The sequence below is a fragment of the Anguilla anguilla genome, chromosome 7, assembly GCF_013347855.1.
Source record: "Anguilla anguilla isolate fAngAng1 chromosome 7, fAngAng1.pri, whole genome shotgun sequence".
Taxonomy (NCBI): Eukaryota; Metazoa; Chordata; class Actinopteri; order Anguilliformes; family Anguillidae; genus Anguilla; species Anguilla anguilla.
In genome coordinates, this window is record NC_049207.1 from 20927022 (window position 1) to 20947810 (window position 20789).

General features: G+C 44.9%; 1 protein-coding gene across 17 annotated transcripts in view; it reads right to left on the minus strand.

The window, feature by feature from the left end:
* ablim2 (actin binding LIM protein family, member 2) overlaps window positions 1-20789 on the minus strand; it is an 85196-nt gene that overhangs the window by 41791 nt on the left and 22616 nt on the right. For all 17 annotated transcript variants that reach the window (XM_035425217.1, XM_035425211.1, XM_035425205.1 and 14 more), the window contains 3 exons: window positions 15882-16025; window positions 4023-4206; window positions 58-170 (listed from right to left, as the gene is read on the minus strand). In XM_035425217.1, coding sequence (XP_035281108.1) covers window positions 58-170; window positions 4023-4206; window positions 15882-16025 — 441 coding nt within the window. The remainder of the gene's footprint in view (window positions 1-57; window positions 171-4022; window positions 4207-15881; window positions 16026-20789) is intronic.

Genomic DNA, 20789 nt, shown 5'->3' on the forward strand with positions numbered 1-20789 from the left:
GGAGAGGGCTGAACTCTGACTCTGTGAGGGTGGGAGAGCGAGGGGGAGAGGACTCACTGCGGACGGCCTGGATTGGCGCGGGGCTGTCTGACGGCAGGGGTTGTGTGCACTTTTGGCAGATGCACTCCTTCCCGTTGAATGTCACCCGGTCACCGGCAGGGAAGGGCTGTCTGCCAACAAACACAGAGCGACCAGTCAGTCTTCAGCCTTCGGAAGTTCCTCTGCTCATAATCAGCAGGTCTGTTTCAGTAAGAGTGCCTGCCCAAATAAACATCATTTCACAGAACAGAGCTGCACAAACACAGACAGGACTCCATAAAGCACTGCATCGCTTTCCCAGGGTTCTACATTAAAAACTGTGAATCACCTTTCCATTGTCTTGCAGGAATAAAATAATGATGCCCCCGACAAAGGTCAAAATTACTTTGGCTCTAGTCTTAACAGAAACCATGTCATGCCCACAGCCCATGCAGTCATGCTACAGTTTATATTACTGTACTGCACAAAGAAAATCACCTCCCACCATGGCTTCTAGGCAGATCATTCCACCACTGATGAGGTCAAAATGGCTCAGAACTGGCAGTTCTCAAATCTTTTAGTTCTGCTTCCAGTACAATGAAGCACGGACAGTAAGGGTATAGGCTATATATTTTGTAATAAGCATTACCACATCAGTCTTGACCATTATATCATGGGAACTGGAAATCTGAATTTTTCTGGATCTTGTGTTGAATGTTGAATCCACCCTCCTCCTTCCAAAATCCTACTGTGTGGTGTAGCCCTTCCCATACAGTTCTCAAAGGATGGGAGGAATATGAATAAATGAGTAATAACATATGCCTAATAACAGACTGACACCTACAAAACAGTATATTTTAAGGTGAGGCACTATTCATGTTTAAACAACAGTTATAAGCGTGTCCACAATGACACTGCAGCTAACACACAGTGAACAAGCCAACCTCCACCTACAGAATATTTTTTTCAGCGCAGTGATGCCACTGGCATTGTCAGACCCACAGTTATGTGTGCGAAGGATGGCATAAGAATCTTGGCTTATCCTTTGGTGCGAGACTTGGGAGATGATCTAATGTGTGTCTAATACCCAGGAGCAAGGTCAGCTCCCTCTGCTGAGATATGCACACTGTCACAGCCAGCCTCAGGGGGATTCAGGCAACTGAATTAGATACACACACACACGCGCACGCACGCATGCACGCACACACACACACACATACACACACAGACACACACGCACGCACACAGACATTCACACAGACACTCGCACACAGTCTCTGCTGTTTTACATCAGCAAGGCCCATAAGCAAAAACAAAGCAGTGCGAATGAGCTCAAATCAAGTCTACAATGTACAATATGTACACACGGACAATGTCTCCTAAAAAAATGTAGCGCACAGACAGGCCCTTTCTCTGCTGAGGCCAGCCTGTTTCCCAGACCCCCCGTCTCCCTGGCGTGTCCGTTTTAATTAACACCATGTCCAGAACAGCTCCAGAGCTGTGGGCAGCGTCAGCCCTGGCCCTCAGTCTGTCTCCATCTCACTAGCACTGACACTTCAAGGTCAGACTGCCGGTGCTCATTAACATCCAACAAGAGGCTACTTTTGAATTTGGATTTGTATTTGAAAGTCCAACGTCCATCTATGAGATTGACACACACGCTGGGAGTCTTAGGGTCATTCTGACATCACAATTAAGCCCGTCTGCTGGCTGACCGCAGGGGGCAAGTGTGAGAGATGCAGTCCTGGCACAGCAGACCTCTGGGAAGTCTAAGCAGGCAGACTTTAACTGCTAACTGTAATTGTAACTCACTCTAACTCGCAAACAAGCTACTTCATAACACTAGACTAACACGTGCCCATACTTGCTAACTAGTAACTGTAATTGCAGTTTGCTCTAACTTGCTAACAAGCTAGTTCATCTGCCCACATTTAAATTGGCCCGGATTTAATTATGCAAGACTAAAACATTTTCTACTGTAATCCTCCAAGCAGAGCTATATATTTTCTGATGTTTTTTTTTTTTTTTTACACATAGTAGATATGATCTCAGTAGTTAACACCAGCCTGTATCTGTCAGAAACCTGCACTGATGTTGGATGGCTGGTTATTAGATTATAGCACAGCTCAGTGAGAATGCTGATTGAATCACCTTCCAGTCCGACGCCCTTCTTTTTCAGTCAGAGCCCCCTAGTGGTGAGTGCTGACGGTATCCGTGCACAGCCGCTCAGTTTAGCGCGGGGTGGATACAATCTGTAGTGATCCCTAATCCACTCAGGCACACCCACTGTGGCAGCCATGTTTCACAGCAGCCCAGGCTGCCATTTCACCACTCGCTACACCAGCAGGCAGAGCGGACGGGGAAGACAAACTGCTGCACCCCATTTTGCATACTATCCATTTATACAGGTGCGTGCAAATGCAGGCAGACAAAATGTCAGCAATGAAATATGATGTACGACTGTTCAGTCTAAGTGAGGAGAAGAACACCCTCAAATGGGGAAAAAGGCAGGACTGAGACAGAAAGAAAGAAAGAAAATAGAGTGAAAGAGAAACAGCACAGGAGAAACAGAGAGACACAACACCGGCTCAGCCAGCAACAAGAAGATCTTTGTGTGAATGTGGTGATCGAGTTGCTCCATTGTAACCATTGCACAGGTACAGCCAGTGTACAGCAGACTTGGTGGGGGGGCTGGGGGGGCTGAAAGTAAATGGAGTCCAGCCAGGGAACTACACTCCCGCCCTTCAGAACGGGACAGGGAACACCGCGCTGTAAATAAGTGCCCTGTAACCCCGACCACACACTTAACATTCCTGTCTCTGAAAGCACTCGGGTTCCATTACCTTCCCAGGTCGGGTAAACAACACCACTTTCCCACAGGCTCCGGCCCCGCCCCTCTCACTCCGAGCTCAGCTGAGCCATTAGAAAGGGTCCGGGTCGTCAGCGATTTAAACATTAATGATGTAACAAACATGGCCGACACCAACGAGCTGGGTTTCCTTCTCCATATTTCCACAACGAGCTTCCTGATGGTCACTGTACTTGTAGTTTTTTTTACATTTTACATTTTAGTCATTTAGCTGATGCTCTTATCCAGAGTGACTTACAATGAGGAAAACAAAGAGAAGGCTTGGATTCATAAATCACCGAAATCCCCAGGAGCGATATCTGATCTCCATACCTGGGATCTATGAACAGGGGAGGCCTGCACACCATTCTCAGCTTGCGCATCGGTGCACAGCAGCGCAAAATAACAAAAACTGAATTCCATTACCAGCCCCAGACTCCCTGTTTTCAAGAACAGGGAAGAAAGAACACAGAGCCCCCCATTTAACAGTCTCTATGCAGCCAACAAAATTCCCCTCCCGTTAGAACCAAATTTCCAAGGTTATTCCTCATAACTTTATGACTCCTATTCCATAGGAGCATGGAGAGTAATTGTAGCATATATGACCTGTGAAAACAGCAACAGAAGAGCCACCTCACAGCTCACTAAAGTGTGCAACCTGGAGGGAAAAAGTAATGTGCTTGATGTGCTCTCCCTAGTGCGAGACCATCAGTGTTGGGGAATAATGCAATTTACTTCTCTCAGCGTATCATGCATCACCCATTTATGAAATATACATTTTTTTAATTGAATTAATGAGGTTGGAGCCTAATATGATATAGTGAGGATTAATTGTTTCACTGTGACGATACGGCAATTTAATAAATGTGTACAAGGCTAGAGAGTGGTAATGACTTTACAGTTAGGATTTTTGTGTATTCTTGCCCACAGGATGCCTGTGCTCTTCAGTTAAAAAAATAAAAGCACAGGACTGAATCTAGCAGTAGCATTTTACAAGAGATGCATTCTAGAGGCCAGTGGCCCTTAGTTCAGTGAGGGACTCCCAACACCAACAGGTTCAAAATGAAGCAGAGCCTTCCTGACCAATCAGGTGCAGGGTACCGACACGGAGCTGGGCGGGCGGAGGGGTTCCTGGGTAGCGTGGCTGCTTCCTTACTTGCAGACGGCGCAGACGAAGCAGCGCGGGTGGTAGGTCTTCCCCAGGGCCGACACCACCTCCCCTTCAATGAACTCATCGCAGCTGAAGCAGCGAGTCCCATACAGCTTCTGGTAGTCCAGGGTGCAGATGTACTCCCCCTGGCGCACGAAGAACCCCCCCTGGGCCAGATCACAGCCGCACACTGAAGGAGAGAGAGAGAGGGAGAGAGAGGAAGAATCTGTGAGAAACACAGGACATATTCTGGAGAGGACAGGAGGGCTATGAGAGAGGGGAGCAGGAAAAAATAAGCAGCCATAAGAGGACAGGGAAGAGCTTATGTGTGTGTGTGTGTGTGTGTGTGTGTGTGTGGGAGAGCGAGAGAGATAGAGAGAAATGGCTACATACTAGAGTAGAGGAAGGGACGAGAGAGGAGAGGAGAGAAAGAGATGAACTGAGATAAAGACAGGAGATGAGAGAAAAAGAGGACAGAGATGGAGAGGAGAGAAAAAGGAAAAAAGTGCCAGAAGTGTGACAGTGAGGGAAATCAGCCAGGAAAAAAGGTCGGAATAGAAAGAGCAGGAAAAGGAGACGAGAGGATGAAAAAAAACATGGGAGAGTGAGGAAGAAAAGGAAGGGGGGAAAAGAAATGAGACAACAGAAGAGTAGAACTAAAGAAAGCATTAAAGCAGTAATGGGGAGAGAGGAAAGTGATCAGTGGTAGAGGAGAGAGGATCATTGAAGGGCGAGCCGACGACGTGGCGGCGCCCCCATTCGGGTTAAACCTCAAAGGCAGGTCAATGGCACGCTTCGCCAAGCGTAATTGCTCCAGTTAAAGCCTATGTACACAGCGGGAGCTTCCTCGCATCCCATTGGCCTCTGAGCAAATTTACACAGCCGCGTAAAATTCGCAGCCCTGCAGGGGGAATCGCTGACACTCAGCGAGAAACGCAAGAGCGCGCCGTCATCTCAGCAATCTTGTTAAGACAACAAATCTGTCCGTCTCCCCTCATTTTAGCTCGGGGGCAGCGTTGACAGTTCCACTCATTTTGAGCGCCCCCCGGGGGCAGCTTTAGGGTTATCACAAGACCGTTTCCAGCACAAGCGAAATCTCGACATTTAGGAGAAAGTGCAGCGCTGCTCCTCGCTTTGTGACAGCTGTCACAGAGAAGTGTTATATCAACTGGACTGTGGACTGGCGCTCCCACACAAACATGGAGTCCAGTTTGAAAAGCGTCCACACTCTTGAACAGAAGCAGTAGGATTCACTACGGCCTACTGAAGATGCTGCTAATGACTGCAAAGGATGATAAACACAAAAATATATTGTTACTTTTTTAAATGAATATATTTAACTATAATGTAAATGTACTCACAGGTTAACATTTCAACCACTGCTCAGACAACGACATAACAGTCATTTGACCGTCAAAAAACGAAATCAAAAATGCCATGTTATCGACATAATCATCACTTCGAGAGACAAACTCCATGACAGTTCACAGTGTATCAGCTCTTACAGGTTCTGCTGGTTCTGCTAGAGCAATTACAGGGTTCACAGAGCAACATATTCAAACCAATAAGCCCACTGAGGTTTGTAATAAAAAAGCTAGTGAGTAAGTGGAAGGGTATGATAAACCCAGTGTTGGCCTGTATCCGTGTTTGTGCCCATCCACCTGAACTGAGGAGACGTTAACATTGCAGCTAATGAATGGTAGTTTGACTCATTCCAGCTGCACCATCAACAGACCTCCCACCAACAGGGATAAGTAAAAGGAGCAACCTCCTATTCTCCTCCTCTCTTCTCATGCCGTCTCCTCTTCTACATATGTCCTCTCCTCTTACCCCCACTATCTCTCTTTCTCCCCCCCTCGCTCTTTCTGTATCTCAGCCTCTTTCATTATGAACCATTCACAATTAAGCAATTAAGAAACTGTCTTTGTTAATTAGACCGGCGACAGAATGCAGTGCAGCAGGTTTCCACTCACACACTGCCACTATACAATCTTTGGACTAGCTCAAGACTGCTATGCATCATGGGTATGTCTCCTTTGCAGTGTTATGTCCAGGGGTGCCGTGGAGACGTATGTTGAGGAACGAGGTGTTAATAACAGCGCTTCTGACCTCTTACCCCATTCCTAGCATGACATCACCCTCACTTTGGACACACGAAAGTGTAAGAGCCCAGCAGGTGTGCCGGGGAAAGTAAAAACAGAGACCCATTACAGACTTCCCATCCAAACAAAAGAAAGAAAACAACACGCATCACTGCATTACCTCATTCATCCGCTGGCCCTGTTCCTCCACAAGCCACATTGTAAAAAATCTGTTTATAAAAAGAGGAATCAATACTTGAGCGAACAAGTGAATCACGGAAGATTAATTCACATGAAGGTTTTTTTTCTGTTTTCCACTCCGCAGCCATCTTCTGCCGCATTGATGGAGAACAGGATGTACCGAGGGAGGCCGCACCCAAATGGCACAGTGGATATTGGGTATAAGTCACGCTCTCACTGACGTTTAAAGGCCGTTCTACAAGGGCATTCACAGACACTGTTCCTACTGTTGCTTGCATTAGGTCCTGTAACATTTCTCCAAGGCCAAAGCTTTGACAGAAAACTAGATAAAAGAAGAAAATAAAACAAAAATATAAACCTATAAATAAATAAACACACAACAACGCAGGAATTTTCCTGAGGAAATTTCAGACATATTTTCCGGTGGCCACTTCCCCCTAATTGGCTAAGGTACACAATGCAAAACGTCAGCTCTTGAGCTTGCACAAAAAAACACTGAGCGGGATCCAAGTCTGACACAAGTACCCCAAACAGAGTAAACAACAGCACCTGTGGCAGCCTAAGAGTATGTTCATTTGGGGGATTTTTACTCCACACTTTGACCCATCTCTTTGAGTTATCAGGTTCTATGCTATCACACAGCAGTACTGTTTAAGGTGCTGAACACTGGGCTTATTACCCCTAGCACCAGTCACTATCTGAAAAGAATTGTGTTCCAGTTTCAAGAAAACCTGGGAGATATGACTTTCTATGGGCCAAGGACAACATTACTTGATGTTATGGCCACTAGGGCAACCGTTAAGTGAAGTGGCAATATACCCTTAGCCAAGTGCCACTCTGGTCCCAAAAGATACGGTAATTGACTGATTGGCCTTGATGGTTTTACATACATTTTTGTTTTTTTAATCAAAGAGAAAATACAGAAAATAAAAACACATTTTAATTCCACAGAAGACACATTGTCTCACATTTCCTTTTATAAACTACGGAGGGAAAGACGGTATCATTAAAAATTCCTAGAAACTGGCCTTTGATCAAAGCACCTCCCACACCCCCCTCCCATGAGGTTAAGTGAATGTAGAAGGCCCGGTCCAGCTATGAGAATGTTAAAGTCCCGGCGCCAGCCCGTGTTCCTCTGACAGAGGAGGAAACCTGAGCCGCAGTGATTTCACCGTATCTATAAGCGAGCGGCCTTCCTCGGGTTGCACGGGTTGACTTTCAGCTGCAGCTATTTATATCAGCGGCAGATGGCTCGGGGTCCGAAGCGCAAGCAACCCTTGGTGCTGCTGTTGCCGTGGCCACAGTGATCACCCCCCGCCCCCCCCCCCCCCCCCGACCCTCACCCTCACCCAGAAATGGGAGGGGCCTCTGGGCAGCAGGTGTGTACGAGTGGGTGGGCCACCAGTCCCAGCAAGCCATCACTGGAAGGTTGTCCATTTGTATCCCAGGAAGGAAGAAGCACTCCTGTGCAAATCACCATGGTTTAGCACTGATGATATGCCTAGCTGTGTTGTGCCCTCGTATAATCATGAGCATTATGTTATAATGAAGAAGTATGCACTCTTTTGTGTCTCTACAGCTAGCCTAACCTAATCATTCCCAACATCTGGCTGCAGAATCCCATGATTCCCTGACGCACGCTGCTTGCCCAGGTTGTCACTGCAAATGAGAACTGAGACCTCAGTTGACCTACTCAATAAGTAATAAAATTACCATGAGCATCAGCATCATCATTACCATCAACATTAGTAGGCCCAATCCGATCTGCTGGGTAAAACGTCAGGGATTACACATTGAGGGATTTGTGTTTCTGAAGTGTAGCATGATGTCCTGTACCACACATACCATGGCACAGGGACGATGGCGGTATAGATTTCCATGCGTTGCCCTAAGCCCCAGTTCGAACCCCCACACCCTCTACAGAGCCTCGCCATTCCATCCTCACAGCTCCATGTTTGGACTGTCGGACGCACGCCAAGCCCATCCCGGTGTTGGAATGTTGCGGCTCGTATGAAATCGCACAAGACTTGGCTCCGGACCAGGTGATTCCAGAGGGCAAGGACCACGAACGCCTGTTAATCCCCAGTCAACAAGCCGGACGGCCAAGTATTCAAAACAAAAAAAAACTTTACTTCAATGCATAGGACTATCAGATCTAGGTATACCGTATGAATCTATTCCCTAGATACTAAAATTCCAGGCCTCAAGGCCAGTAGTACTGCTGGGTTTCTTTTCAGCCGGATATCAGCAAATTCCTAATTAATGCCACTGATTAGCCAGAGATTCCAGTCACCTGGTAACCTGATTAGAGGGGAAGAGTGCAAGCCAGCAGACAGATTTGAGTATTCCTGCTCTCTTCGATGAAAACAGGCTAAAATCATGTCATCATAGACATCATCAACATTAACATCTCCTGAGTGACTTGAAATTCATAATATTTAAAAAACTAACTGTCAAGACCAGAGGGGAACACTGAAGCAGGCCAGAGCTATAAGTAAAAGCACCAACCACAAAATGAATGAAATCAAGAGATATTTGCTGATTTAGGACCACAGTGCCTACTGCTGCAGTACACTTTCCTCAGTCTCAACAGACACAGTAATGGGTTGTTGGGTGGTTCATAGTGCGTGGATGGGCCCCAAAGTGAATTTGGACCGTGCCGGTGTTAACTGCGGACAGTAGCCCTGCAAGGCACAATTGGCTCTAGTGTCGCAGAGGGATGGGAGGGGTTCAGCCAGATGGGATGACAGCCCCCCCGCTGGTTGGCTGGGCAACCGCAAGGCCGCCTGTTAAACTGCATATGAAGTGTCTTCTTCTGACTCATGTCTGTGTGAGCCTGGCTCAGGAGCTGCAACGTGACAAGAAGCTGCGTTTGGCACTGCACGCTTCGGAGCAGAGCGCATGCTCGTCTGCAGTTTCCCAAATCGATAGCGGAGGCGGCAGAAATCAGAGTGCTGATATATGTGATAGGGCATTCAATATTTGGGGAGAACAACTAGGGGAAAGCGTAAAAAACAGGCTACACGTGCTGATTTAAAGCCCTGTCCGCTTGTTCACTTGTTCATAAACTGTGCAGTACCTCACTGCAATGAACACAGCCCCAAGAAATAAAAATGCTTACTATTCAGCAGAGAGTAGGTTTATAATTCAGGATAAATTGATCAAAAGGTGTCTATTTGAGCTGCTGAAACTGAGAGGAACCAGTTGTAGAGGCAAGTTCCTGTGAACCGCAGAGCTCATATACCAGCCCTCGGTTATCAATACCGCCATCCGTATGGAGAGTGGGCAGTGCGGGGGAGGGGTGGGGTGTGTCAGGATTCTGATTTTGATCCATATCACCTGACCGCAAGGCCTCCTGCTGAGATCAGCAGCTCCGCTTCTCTCCGAAGGACACGGGCAGGCGTGAAATACAACCCCTTCCACACGCCCCAATGCCGCTTTTACACGCTTCCTCCTTCGCCGACGTCCTGTGGGCCTTACATCTATGAACTGTGCCACTATTCCATACAAGGGCCCCCAGTAGTTAAAGTGTACAATCAGCTCCATAATTCCTCTGCCCCTATGAGTGATGAAGGCCAATAGATCAGGCAGGGCTATGTCACTTCCTGTAGCTGATTTAGGAGGAAAAAGAGAGCAGCGAAGAGCTCATTTCATCATGATCTCAGGCTAGGCAACTGTAACCATTAATGCATTAGACCCCGCCCCCATAATGAAGGGAGTCCATAGTTTAAGCTGAAGGATATCCTTTCTGTCATTACTAATCTCCAATGATTTTCATCCCTGCAGTTGATACAACTAAATTTGATTCTGTACTTAAACTTTACTCTGGCTTTTGGCCTGGTGTTTCCATGAGTTCTTCCTGCACTAAGATAATGCCTGCACGTGAGACCTGCTCTCACAGACAAGAGGCACAGTCTGTTCCCCAGGAAGAACTGAGCGCTACACTCATTGCATCTCCGTACTGCTAAATCTGACACCGCCCATCCAGCGGCAGCACTCTGGGGAGTACCACAGCAGAGCTACGAGCCAGATTCGGGGACTTACGTCACCCTGGCATGGGTGTTCAGTGTCCAGCCCTGAGTAATGTCACGTTGCACTAGAGGTCAGTTAAAAGTTTATCATTTAAAGTATTCACAATAAAGGTGTATATTACCACCAGTATATGGTGAAATACGAATTAACAGAGGTGACAAAAATGGAACTGAGCAAAAGGTAAATTCCGTACAGACATTTTTTCACACAGAGAGTAGTCAATGTGTGGAATAGCCTGCCAGGTCACGTAGTAGAGGCAGAAACTGTGGGGATTTTCAAGACTAGGCTTGATATGGTGTTAGATACTATCTAGTCTGTAGGTAGTCAGAGCACTAATTTAGAGAGGAAAATGGCTAGCATTGTTGGGCTGAATGGCCTGTTCTCATCATTATGTTATGTTATGTTATGTTAAAACCATTAGCATCCTGAAGTGATCAAAGGCAGGCAGTTTTAGCCAAAGCAACAGATTGTCTAGCAGAGGTTACATGCTACACCTGCTAGTTTGTTGCGCAACTAGTTTCTGTTATACGTTCAACCAATTTCAGTTATCTAGAGCCTTCTAATGGAAAAACCATTCTAGGTATGAGACTGTTGGGGTATATGGAGGGACTATTACATTCTCTTGCAGAATACATTCGCATTTAGCAGAAATGTATTTATCCAGAGGGACTTGTACAGCTAGCATTTTACATAGAATACATTTACTGGATATGTACTAAAGCAATTATGTTAGGTCCCCTGCTCAAGGATACAACTGTTTCTCTCACTTGCCTACTGGGAATGACCTGTGAGCTGAGTTACAGTCCATTTTCTTAACAACCGTGTTCCTGTAAATCTGACCGACCCTGCAGATCTTCTTCACCCCTCTGAAAAAGTGAAACTCATTCCCTGAGTACCCTGAGCACACAGCCGCCTGAATTAATTGAACATAATTATTGATCGCAGCCTGGGACCAAGGCTTTGAATGGCGAAATAAAAGAATCGTCCCTTGAATAACAGTGTTTTGGTTAGAAAGCCCTGTTCCTAGCATATTATGCCACACACTGAATGACCTACACTAACGGTGTTCTCTGGGTATCTATGCATGAAGATATAAGCTGGAATATCTTTGTTGCCAGATTTTCTGGATGCTTTCTTGTGCTAATTCACCAAAGTCCTACAGGAATTATACTTGGAAATGTGACCTTCTGATATTAGTTTTCCTTCAAGGACACACGTAGAGACGAGTGCCCATTTAATGAAGGACTATTTTATGACTCATATCAGGGCTGCCAAAATGAAATGTGCCTTGTTCAATTTATTAACTGGGAACAAAAATTAAAGTCGGCAAGAAAACCTACAGCCAGAATATTACAGACACAATAGACCGCCTGACAGATTTAGTCTTTAAACAAGTCTGAATATACAACAATAAGAAAAGCACATAATTATACCAGGACCTATACTGTTATTTTACTAAAACAATCTAAAATAATAAAAAATAAAGCACATCTGTTTGCATTTAACTGCTTGTACAGGCATTTGGGACAGACGCAAAAGTACTCACCAAGCTGATCATCTATATTTAGTGATTTTGTTAAATAATGGGACCCCATCTGGTCTGTGTTTTTTTTCCAACCAGAAAGTCTGTATTTACTGTTGTCAAATGAAGCACTAAATACCGTGAGCAGTTTTGGCAGAGCATCTTTTGACTGTTCAAGTTGGTTGATTTTTTCTGCCATATTGAAGTTTCTCTGTAAGCCTGTATGTCTTTAGTTTTTGTTTCCAACAATTACAAGGAACAAATGAGCTAATTGCCTGTACACACCAACACCGGTTCACTTGTAGAGTAAATAATATTAAAACGCTTCATATAGGCACACACAAACAGTCTTTGGTTGTCATTCATGCGCTTACCAAGAAATGTAGCAAAAATGTCTGATGCATAAATGTTAGGACTAATTAAGTAATTAAGGCCAGACGTTGGCATGAAAACCAGAAACAGATACGGCCCTCATTGCCCTCCTCTACCCTAAAGTCAAGGTAGGACTGTGCAAAGTGGCACTCTCCATACAGGACTCTGAGCCTTCTCTCCAGTACACTTAGCAGCACTAAGGCACTAATGCATCTCAGCACCACTTAGCCAGACCGACCAAAGGAACTCCCTGTTTGTCCTTTCCAGTCCACTATTAGAAAAAGGCCCGAAAATAGCACTCAAACACATCGGACATTTTCCTGTTACGTACCGAGGTTTTAACTCCTTAGCTTACTTCAGATACACTGCAGACACATACCATTCCCAGAGTTTATCAGCCATCAGCTGGAAACTGATGCTGAAGAGAAGTGACAGAGCCAATGCTCAAAGTATCGTTCACCTGTAAGGCTGATTCTACCCTTCATCCTCATTCTGTTACCTCACACAGATGCATACTGTATAGGAAACTGCACTATTTATATTATTAAGTACCAAGGTTCGCTAGTGACCGCAGCTGCTCCAAGCGAGGGAAAATGACATAATTTAGTTGCTTAGCAGATAACCTGATACAAGGTGAGTTACATATCTCATAATTAGCATAATAAATATTTAAACAGCTGATCGCTAATTAAAGAAAATCTAATTAAGCAAGTTCCTCAAGGGCGCAACAACATGGATTCACGCCTTTGTTGGAAATTTTACTCGGACTCTAAGTGAATACGTGTGTGTGTGTGTGTGAGTGAGAGACAGAGAGAAAGACCCATAGAGATAACGTATGATGACTGTATGCTTGCAGACGCTATCCATTCCTACAGGAGAGGTCCGAGTGGTTTTGGGGGGTGGGGGGTGGCGGGGTAGAGGTCCCACCTGTTAGTTAGATTGGGATTTACATGGAGGGTTTTGGCTCACACCCCTGCAGATTGACCTCTGGACTGACGTGTGTGTCTTTTCTGGCCTGCGGAGAGGGCGGGGCACATAGCGTTCTCCTGGCCCTCGTTCACGGGGTGACGGAACGCGCCTCGGCTAGGACTGCGACGGTCACGCGGCCCGGACAGGGGGGCCCCCGCCCCCGTGGTGGCCCAGGCAGCTGTCTTTTGTTATTCTGGCCCTCTGTGATCATCCTTTGGGCCATTCACTAAATATACCATGTGAGCTTTATTAGCGTTACTGGCTCCTATCAACATCTCTGGGAAAGTGCAAGATTCGAGTTTGTTAATGACATTGACATCTGTTGTGATTTTATCATTTTCTGAGGGAAATAAGATTACAGTGGTGTGGGAGTGTCAGTACAGATTATGTGTGGCGAGAATTCTTTAATGATGAAAACACAACGATAAAAGATTAGATCTAGCTCTAGATCTAAACACATTTTGAGCTGGGCTTGGGCTGCACCGCAATCCAATTAGCCGTCGTAATGAAAACAAACATAAAAATGAGCTTCAAATGAACTGTTTTCTTAATGTTTGAATTTATAGATACATACATGTTTCTATAAACTCAGTTTGTTTTCTAATAAATAAGACAGGAAAAAGTAACTATGAATGTCCTTTTCAGCATCATAAACATTAATTATAATAAAATGATGTTATAACACCTCACATTTCACATTGTGCTCGCAATTAATGTTCTAATGTTGTCTCTGTTGCCTCTGTTCCTCCCGAGATTTCTTCCCTTTGGGGAGTTTTTTCCCGCTACCATTAAAGTGTTTTTCTCCTTTTTTGGGGGTTCAGGCCTGGTGTCTGCCTGGTTTTTCTCCTGCTCTCTCTAAAATGTCTTTGCAAGAGTTCTCTGTAAAAAAAAAAAAATTCAAAGCGCTATGCAAAATAAATAGATTGGATTTGATTTATTTTACAAGACGGTTAAAATAAGACCAAGGGCCACACTGAATGCAGCATGAAGCTATGATCCACCCCTGGATCAACACTTTGCAATTAGCTGGACCCCACAGCGGTCACACAGAGGGTGTGCTGAGGAGCACCATCATTAGTGCTAATTGGTGATAAACTGCCAGATAAAACCTACGATTGAATTCCAGGTTAAGACTCAGCAGCCCTGGCTGCTGAAAGACTGCCTGATCATGAGATCAGACTATGTGCTTAATTTCTCTCAGCTCCACGTTTTTCCTTATAGTAATTCCGGAGCAATAAAATCAGAAAATTATGATTAAATTGAATTTGTGGAATAAATGGAAGGTCTCCCCATGGGCTGAGGGCTAGGCCACCCGTGACAGTTCAGCTATTTTCTAACAAGCCTCGGCAAGCTGGGGGTACTTCTAAAGTCATCTATCCAAATCAGGAGACAGATGTTGCAAAATTCCACAAAATCACATCATTATTGAGAAGGTATCCTCCTCAGTCTACGTATTATGTATTATGTTCTAATCAATCAAGCTGTAACACAGCATTATCTTCTTTCAATTTTCAAATGTAGACACTAATCTATGAAAACAGATTATAATATATGTACCCATTAACAGGACAGCAGCTGTCTGTCAGGCAAAGAAATTAACTAATTTATTAGCAATATAAGTAATCGATGAAATAATCTACATGGAAAAGGATAATATTTTGTCTCAGCAGTGAAAGTGGAATGGAATGAAAGTGGTTCATTATTAGATGATTAAGATGGTAGGCTAAGTAGCAATGAGCAATTTCAGTGGTGGTTTTCCCATAATGTAATCTACAGGCTGCTCACCAAATCCACATATTAGCAAAGCAACTGCTCTCTCAAGACCTTTAGCATTGAAATTATTGTAATCCTCTTTCAATCATAAGTTAAATGGATATGGGACAACATTAAGGGCGTTTTCAGGCGATAAGTAGAGGCACCTCCATCTGTGAGAAAAGCGGTTCCGTGTCCATCATCCCTGAGCGTTTGTAATGCACGCGAGTATCTTTACGTGTTCCCTGTCCTCTGTAGCATAAGCGTGATAACCTCCAGGAAGCACCGGCTGTCGACTGACCCCTGGTCTCCTAGCAACGGAACATGTGTACAAAACAATGGTGCAATAACACAACCCCAGCTGGGGGAAACGGCCTCCGCACACTGGACAAAAGAGAACAACACCCATCTAAGACGCGCAGCAGGAAACTATGATTCAGGTACTCAAAAGACTGTTTTGACTTCGGTCTTTTTTTTTTTGGTTGTTTTTTCCATTATATGTCATAACATTGACTGCTCTGTAGCCTGTGTTTGGAAGCAGGGGGGGAGCCAGTGGAGGCAGTGCTGGCCACCTGTCCACTTGCCGCCTGTGTATTACACGGCGGAAAGTATATCTACTGTACATGGAAGGTGCGCACGCTGGCTTTTTAAGCCCCTCGTGACTGTGGCGGCGTGTAAGCACTTCGAAGCGTGATAAGCTCGTGCTGTCCTCAGCGATGTCTCCCACCAGCTGTGCCTCGAGGGCCTGTCCCTGCGCAGACGCTCTGACCTTTGCGCTATCTATCGGTCTGAGAGAGGTGAAGTGCTGGCTGCCTTTTATCCACAGCCCTGAGGGCGGAAGGGCGGGGCTTCGGCCTTTAAGAGCGACCGTGAGAGCGGAGGGGCGGGGCTTCAGCTCTTAAGAGCGGCCCTGAGAGCGGAGGGGCGGGGCCCTACCTTTGCAGACGAAGCACTTGATGTGGAAGTGTTTGTTCTGCACGCGCAGCACCTCCCCCTTGCAGGCCTTTCCGCAGTTCTGGCACAGGATGGAGCTGCTCTGCTTCTGATCCAATGGGCTGTGAACAGCCTGCTGGTGGAAGACTGCAAAAAAACAGAGAGAGAGAGAGAGAGAGAGAGTGAGAGAGTCAACCAGGGGTACTCACACACACACTCACGTGCACATACAAACACATGCAGATATACACTCACAAGCTAACGCAAACACGCAAATATTCACAGAAACATGTACTGTATGCAAATATGTAAAATGGCGATATGCAGATGTACCAAGGTTGAGGATGAACACATGATTGCCATCAACAATCTTTGACACAAAGGTGTGATTGTTTCCATTTTCATAAATGATTAGAAGTGCACACTGGCTTATAATTCTCTGAACATTTCTTCTCGGAACATTCAACTTCCTTCCTCTGAAGGCAATCACTGCAAACACAGCCTGGGTTGAAGCCAGGACTTTATTATTCACCGAATACAACTCTGCAACAAAAACAACCACAGTCAGCCTGTGTCGCCTTTTATTACTGAATGGAAAATAGTTTTTTTTTAGCCTCTTGGGATCTGGTAAATCACGAACACAGATTTAGCCATGACAACATTCTGGCCTGTGATTTACAGATTCCCTTCGCCAAAAAAAGAAAATCAGCAACAACAACAAAAAAAAAAAACCCTCTAGTACAGTCGCAAGCCTGCGTACGACTTTGAGTCCATTCATGAGACCCGGCTGTTAACTGTAAACATGCTCAGGCTCTTCTTCTAGTTCAGCAAAAGCACGACACCACATAACTGCAAACCCTTCTCTTCATTGGCCATGAGCTCATGATCGCAAGGAGACATGCCCAGCCCCAATCATCTGCTATCACCTCTCTGAGAGGACACTGCCATGACTGGCCTACCTAAACTAGGGGAAACAAAGCCTTCTGGGAAGACTAATGATCAAATTTAAAGAGCACCCATCATCAAGCAAGCAAAGCAAATGTAATTTGTGAACAAATATTTCCTTGAAACAGAATAGTAGGAGTGACTGAGGTTGGCTGGCACAAGGGTTGGTTGGCACACAGCTATTTTCTGGTGCTTTGAAGGTCACAGACACAAACATGTGACATCAAAATGTGTGTTTTCTTGACCTGCAGTCATGCATTATGCTAAAACATCAGAAAAGTCATGCCCTTTTATGTGTTCATTTCTTTGCTTTTTTGTGTTATTTAGTATCAAAATTTTAAAACATTGTTGTCACACTATACAGTAAGTATCATAAAACTGCATTAGATAAAAATACTGGAAATGTATTACTTCCAGTTAGTAGAGATAGGAACACATTTTTATATAAGATTTGAAAGTCTGTGTTATGAGTGATGTTACCTGGGCAACATATTATTACAGAGGCGCATCCCAGACCAACCCCATAACGTGTGCCAACCAACCCCGTGTTGAGGCTTGTAGGCACAAGTGCACAAAATGAGTTTAATCATTAATCACCTAAATTTAGAAAACATCTGTGGGCATTAAAATATATTTATTTATAGCTGAGACCTTCACCTTTCATTTGCTACTGGTTTGAATAGTCTGACATAAATTATGCCAGCGAAATATGGCAAAGAGTGAAAAGGTGTGCCAACCAACCCCAGTCTCCCCTATGTTAGGTCCGTATTTTATTTTGACTTAACTGGAAATGAGAGCCAGTGAAAATAGTTGAGTTTGCACGGGGAAAAAAACCTCGAAAATGCCCTGGGGGACACAACTGACCCAGTCTACACAGAGAAAATCTGAAAGCTACACGAATCAAGTGTTATTGCTGGAGCAAACAGCACTAATTTCTCTCTGTACAAAAAAAGGGCACTTTCTTGAGACAAAGCAACCTGCTCGCAGTTAAAAATGTCAGTAGGCTTGAGCAAAATCAACATGCTCCCTAATCCAAGGGAAATATCCCCATTTTCCCCTTTTCCTCCTTTCTCTGGGCACAAAGCCTGAAAGATAAGGGTCCAAGGGGTGTGTGGTTGCACTAGCAAGCACTTCCTCAAAAGAAAACAGCACTTTGCTTTACTTTGGACGACCAACCAGCGGAACATAAACCTGATTATGAGAATTATGTTTCTGGAGTCACGTCGGTAGTTTCTAGAGCAGCTTGCAGATTAAAATCTATGGCATGTTGAAGTCTGAGAATTGTTTCACAGGAAAGCACAAGTTGGACAAATGCAATCAAAACAGCAAGGGGACTGTGCACTATGAGAAGGACAAACAGAGACAGCTGTCCAGCTGGGAGCTAATACTTTAATAACATCTGTGACCGTATTCGATGCAAGAGCATGTTATCAATCAAGAAAAGAATTTTAAATAAAAATATTATCGTCATAAAAGAATCAGGGAGACATCAAAAGCGTACGTTTTATTGGAAACATGTGGTTGACTGAAGGTCTGGCAAAGAGGCCCGCTATGCGTTGTCAGGCACACAGCTCTAAACAGAACCAGCCAACAGAGCGCTGCTGTGCACCTGATCAGGAGCTTGCGTCACTTCCTGTCAGAACATTGGTACTGGGCCTGATGTTTCTGTTTGCGCCAATTGTCGTCTGCAAATACAAATTGGCCCTGATGTTTCTGCCCGTGTCACTTCCTGCCCGTACATATGATTTTGGCCTGATGTCTCTGCTTGTGTGATTTCCTGCCTGCGTATAGGGACTGGCCATGATGTTTCTGCTAGTGTCACTTCCTGTCTGTAGATATGGATTGAGCCTGATGTTTTGAAATCATGTCAATTCCCATCTGGATTGGGCCCAATATTTCTGCCTGTGTGACTTCCTGCCACAACATAAGCACTGAGCCTAATGGTTCTGAACATATCACTTCCTGTCTGTACATATAGATTGGGCTTGATGTTTTTGTTTGTGTCACTTTCTGTCTGTACATAGGCACTGGGCCTGACAATTCTACCATTGTCACTTCCTGTCTGTACAGAAGAACTGGCTCTGATTTTGCTCAATAGATACCATTTTCATCTCTCACTGGAATGTAAGTAACGCCTCCTGGTTACATGCCACTGGTTGCCAGGGCCAACCAGTGGCGCCATGAGTAATTATGTTCCTGATTTGGGAAAAACAGTTTCTCAGACGTTCCGTTTCCAATTTGTGTCCTTAGCACTGCCATTTCTTTCTCATTTCTGATTGCACCCATTTCAGCAGTGAATGAAACATGTAACCCATTCTATATATGGGGGACTCCCCTTCAGGATGTTTGGCTTGCTACAATGGAAATAACTCTCTCTTCCGGAGAGTTCTTTGACATTAGAACTGCTTGCAATGGCAGACAGCTCTGCCTCAGGTTTGGCAAAAACACTTCAAACTAAAAGGTTATAAACCACAGTGATATGTTACTAGTATTTCAGTGAGGTGCAATTCTGTCTGAATCCAAGTAGGTGCTCCTGCTTTTAATGAAATGGTAAACAGACCACAGAAAACCCAAAACCCACATCCAAAACACATATGCTGTACTCTACCCCCTCTTTAAAGATTAAAGATTAAGATTAAGATTAAGTTCAAACTACTATTTCCAATCGTATTTCTTTCATATACATATTAGGTGTGCCAGAGAGTATATAATGTTATACACGCTACATGTGTATAACATGTGCATGCTACACATTCCCATAATTCATCTGGAGTCCCGACAGTGCGTGTGGGATTGGCGGTGTGGATGCACAACAGGCACAGATGTCTACAACATCAATCGTTCAGACCTTAGATTGTTCTTGCCGAGTGACAAACACAAAAAGAAAACTTTGGCGTCATCATAGTAAAAGGTCAAAAAGGATTACTCTTTCAAATGTGCCACTACACCAGGAATCTAACACCACCTGGGTCCCATGGTGTACTAGAGAAGGAAGAATGATGTATTATCTAGCAATCGTTGTGTCATTGTAGTGGTGATCAAAACCTTTTGATCTGTTCAAACAACTCAGTGATTGACAGGTAACTGTAGCTCTACCCATTGTGATGTCACAATACCTCATTCTCCCATCACAGTCCCGTACAGTGGTGGCAGCCATCTTGGTCCATTCCATCTTTTGTATTAACCTTTATTTTAGCAGATATGTCCCACTGAGACTTATAGGTAGTTTTCAAAATAGACCTGACCTTAATAGTGATTTTGAGTGACCCTAAAAAAGAACTCTCTCAATGGTGGTGGTTCTGCTGTGCTTCTTGTTGCTGTGGGTACAGTCCATCTGTGGGGTTAGTGGGTGTGGAGGGATCACAGTGCACCCTTTAACGCCTGATACGCTTATCCCTGTTTCTCCTCGGTAATGCTTTAGACCCTTCCAGCCCTGACTTGATGTCGGTTCCATGTAACGACCTACTATGAACCCAAATCCCTACGGAGCAGAGATCGGCAGCAGCTATGGAAGACTGTTAACATTTTAAAATTTGTCCTGCAGAGCGTTTCTGCCTTTACTCACATTTAAAGGCTTTACAGGGATCCCTGGAGTCAGCAGATAAACAGTAAAAAACACCCACCCCAAGCAACACACAGACATGGACCAGTCAGCTAATGCAATCAGCACAACCAATGTCTGTAATGCAAGCCCCCAAAGACAGCATGGATAGAATTGCTATGCGGTTTTGTAACCAATCATTCACACAATGCGCACGCTGGCCAGACTAACCTACCCAGAGTTATGCTTATCCCCTATTTGGTACGTCTGCGGCACATGAGTTGTACCCTCAGGACTTCTGCAGAAGGTGCTCAGGTTAAGCCCTGCTCATGCATGCAGCTGCAGTGGGCCACCCAGGATCAGAGCCGCGACCCTCAGGTCAAGCAGCAGGGCTCTGCCTTACCAACCAATCCCATCTCATCCCA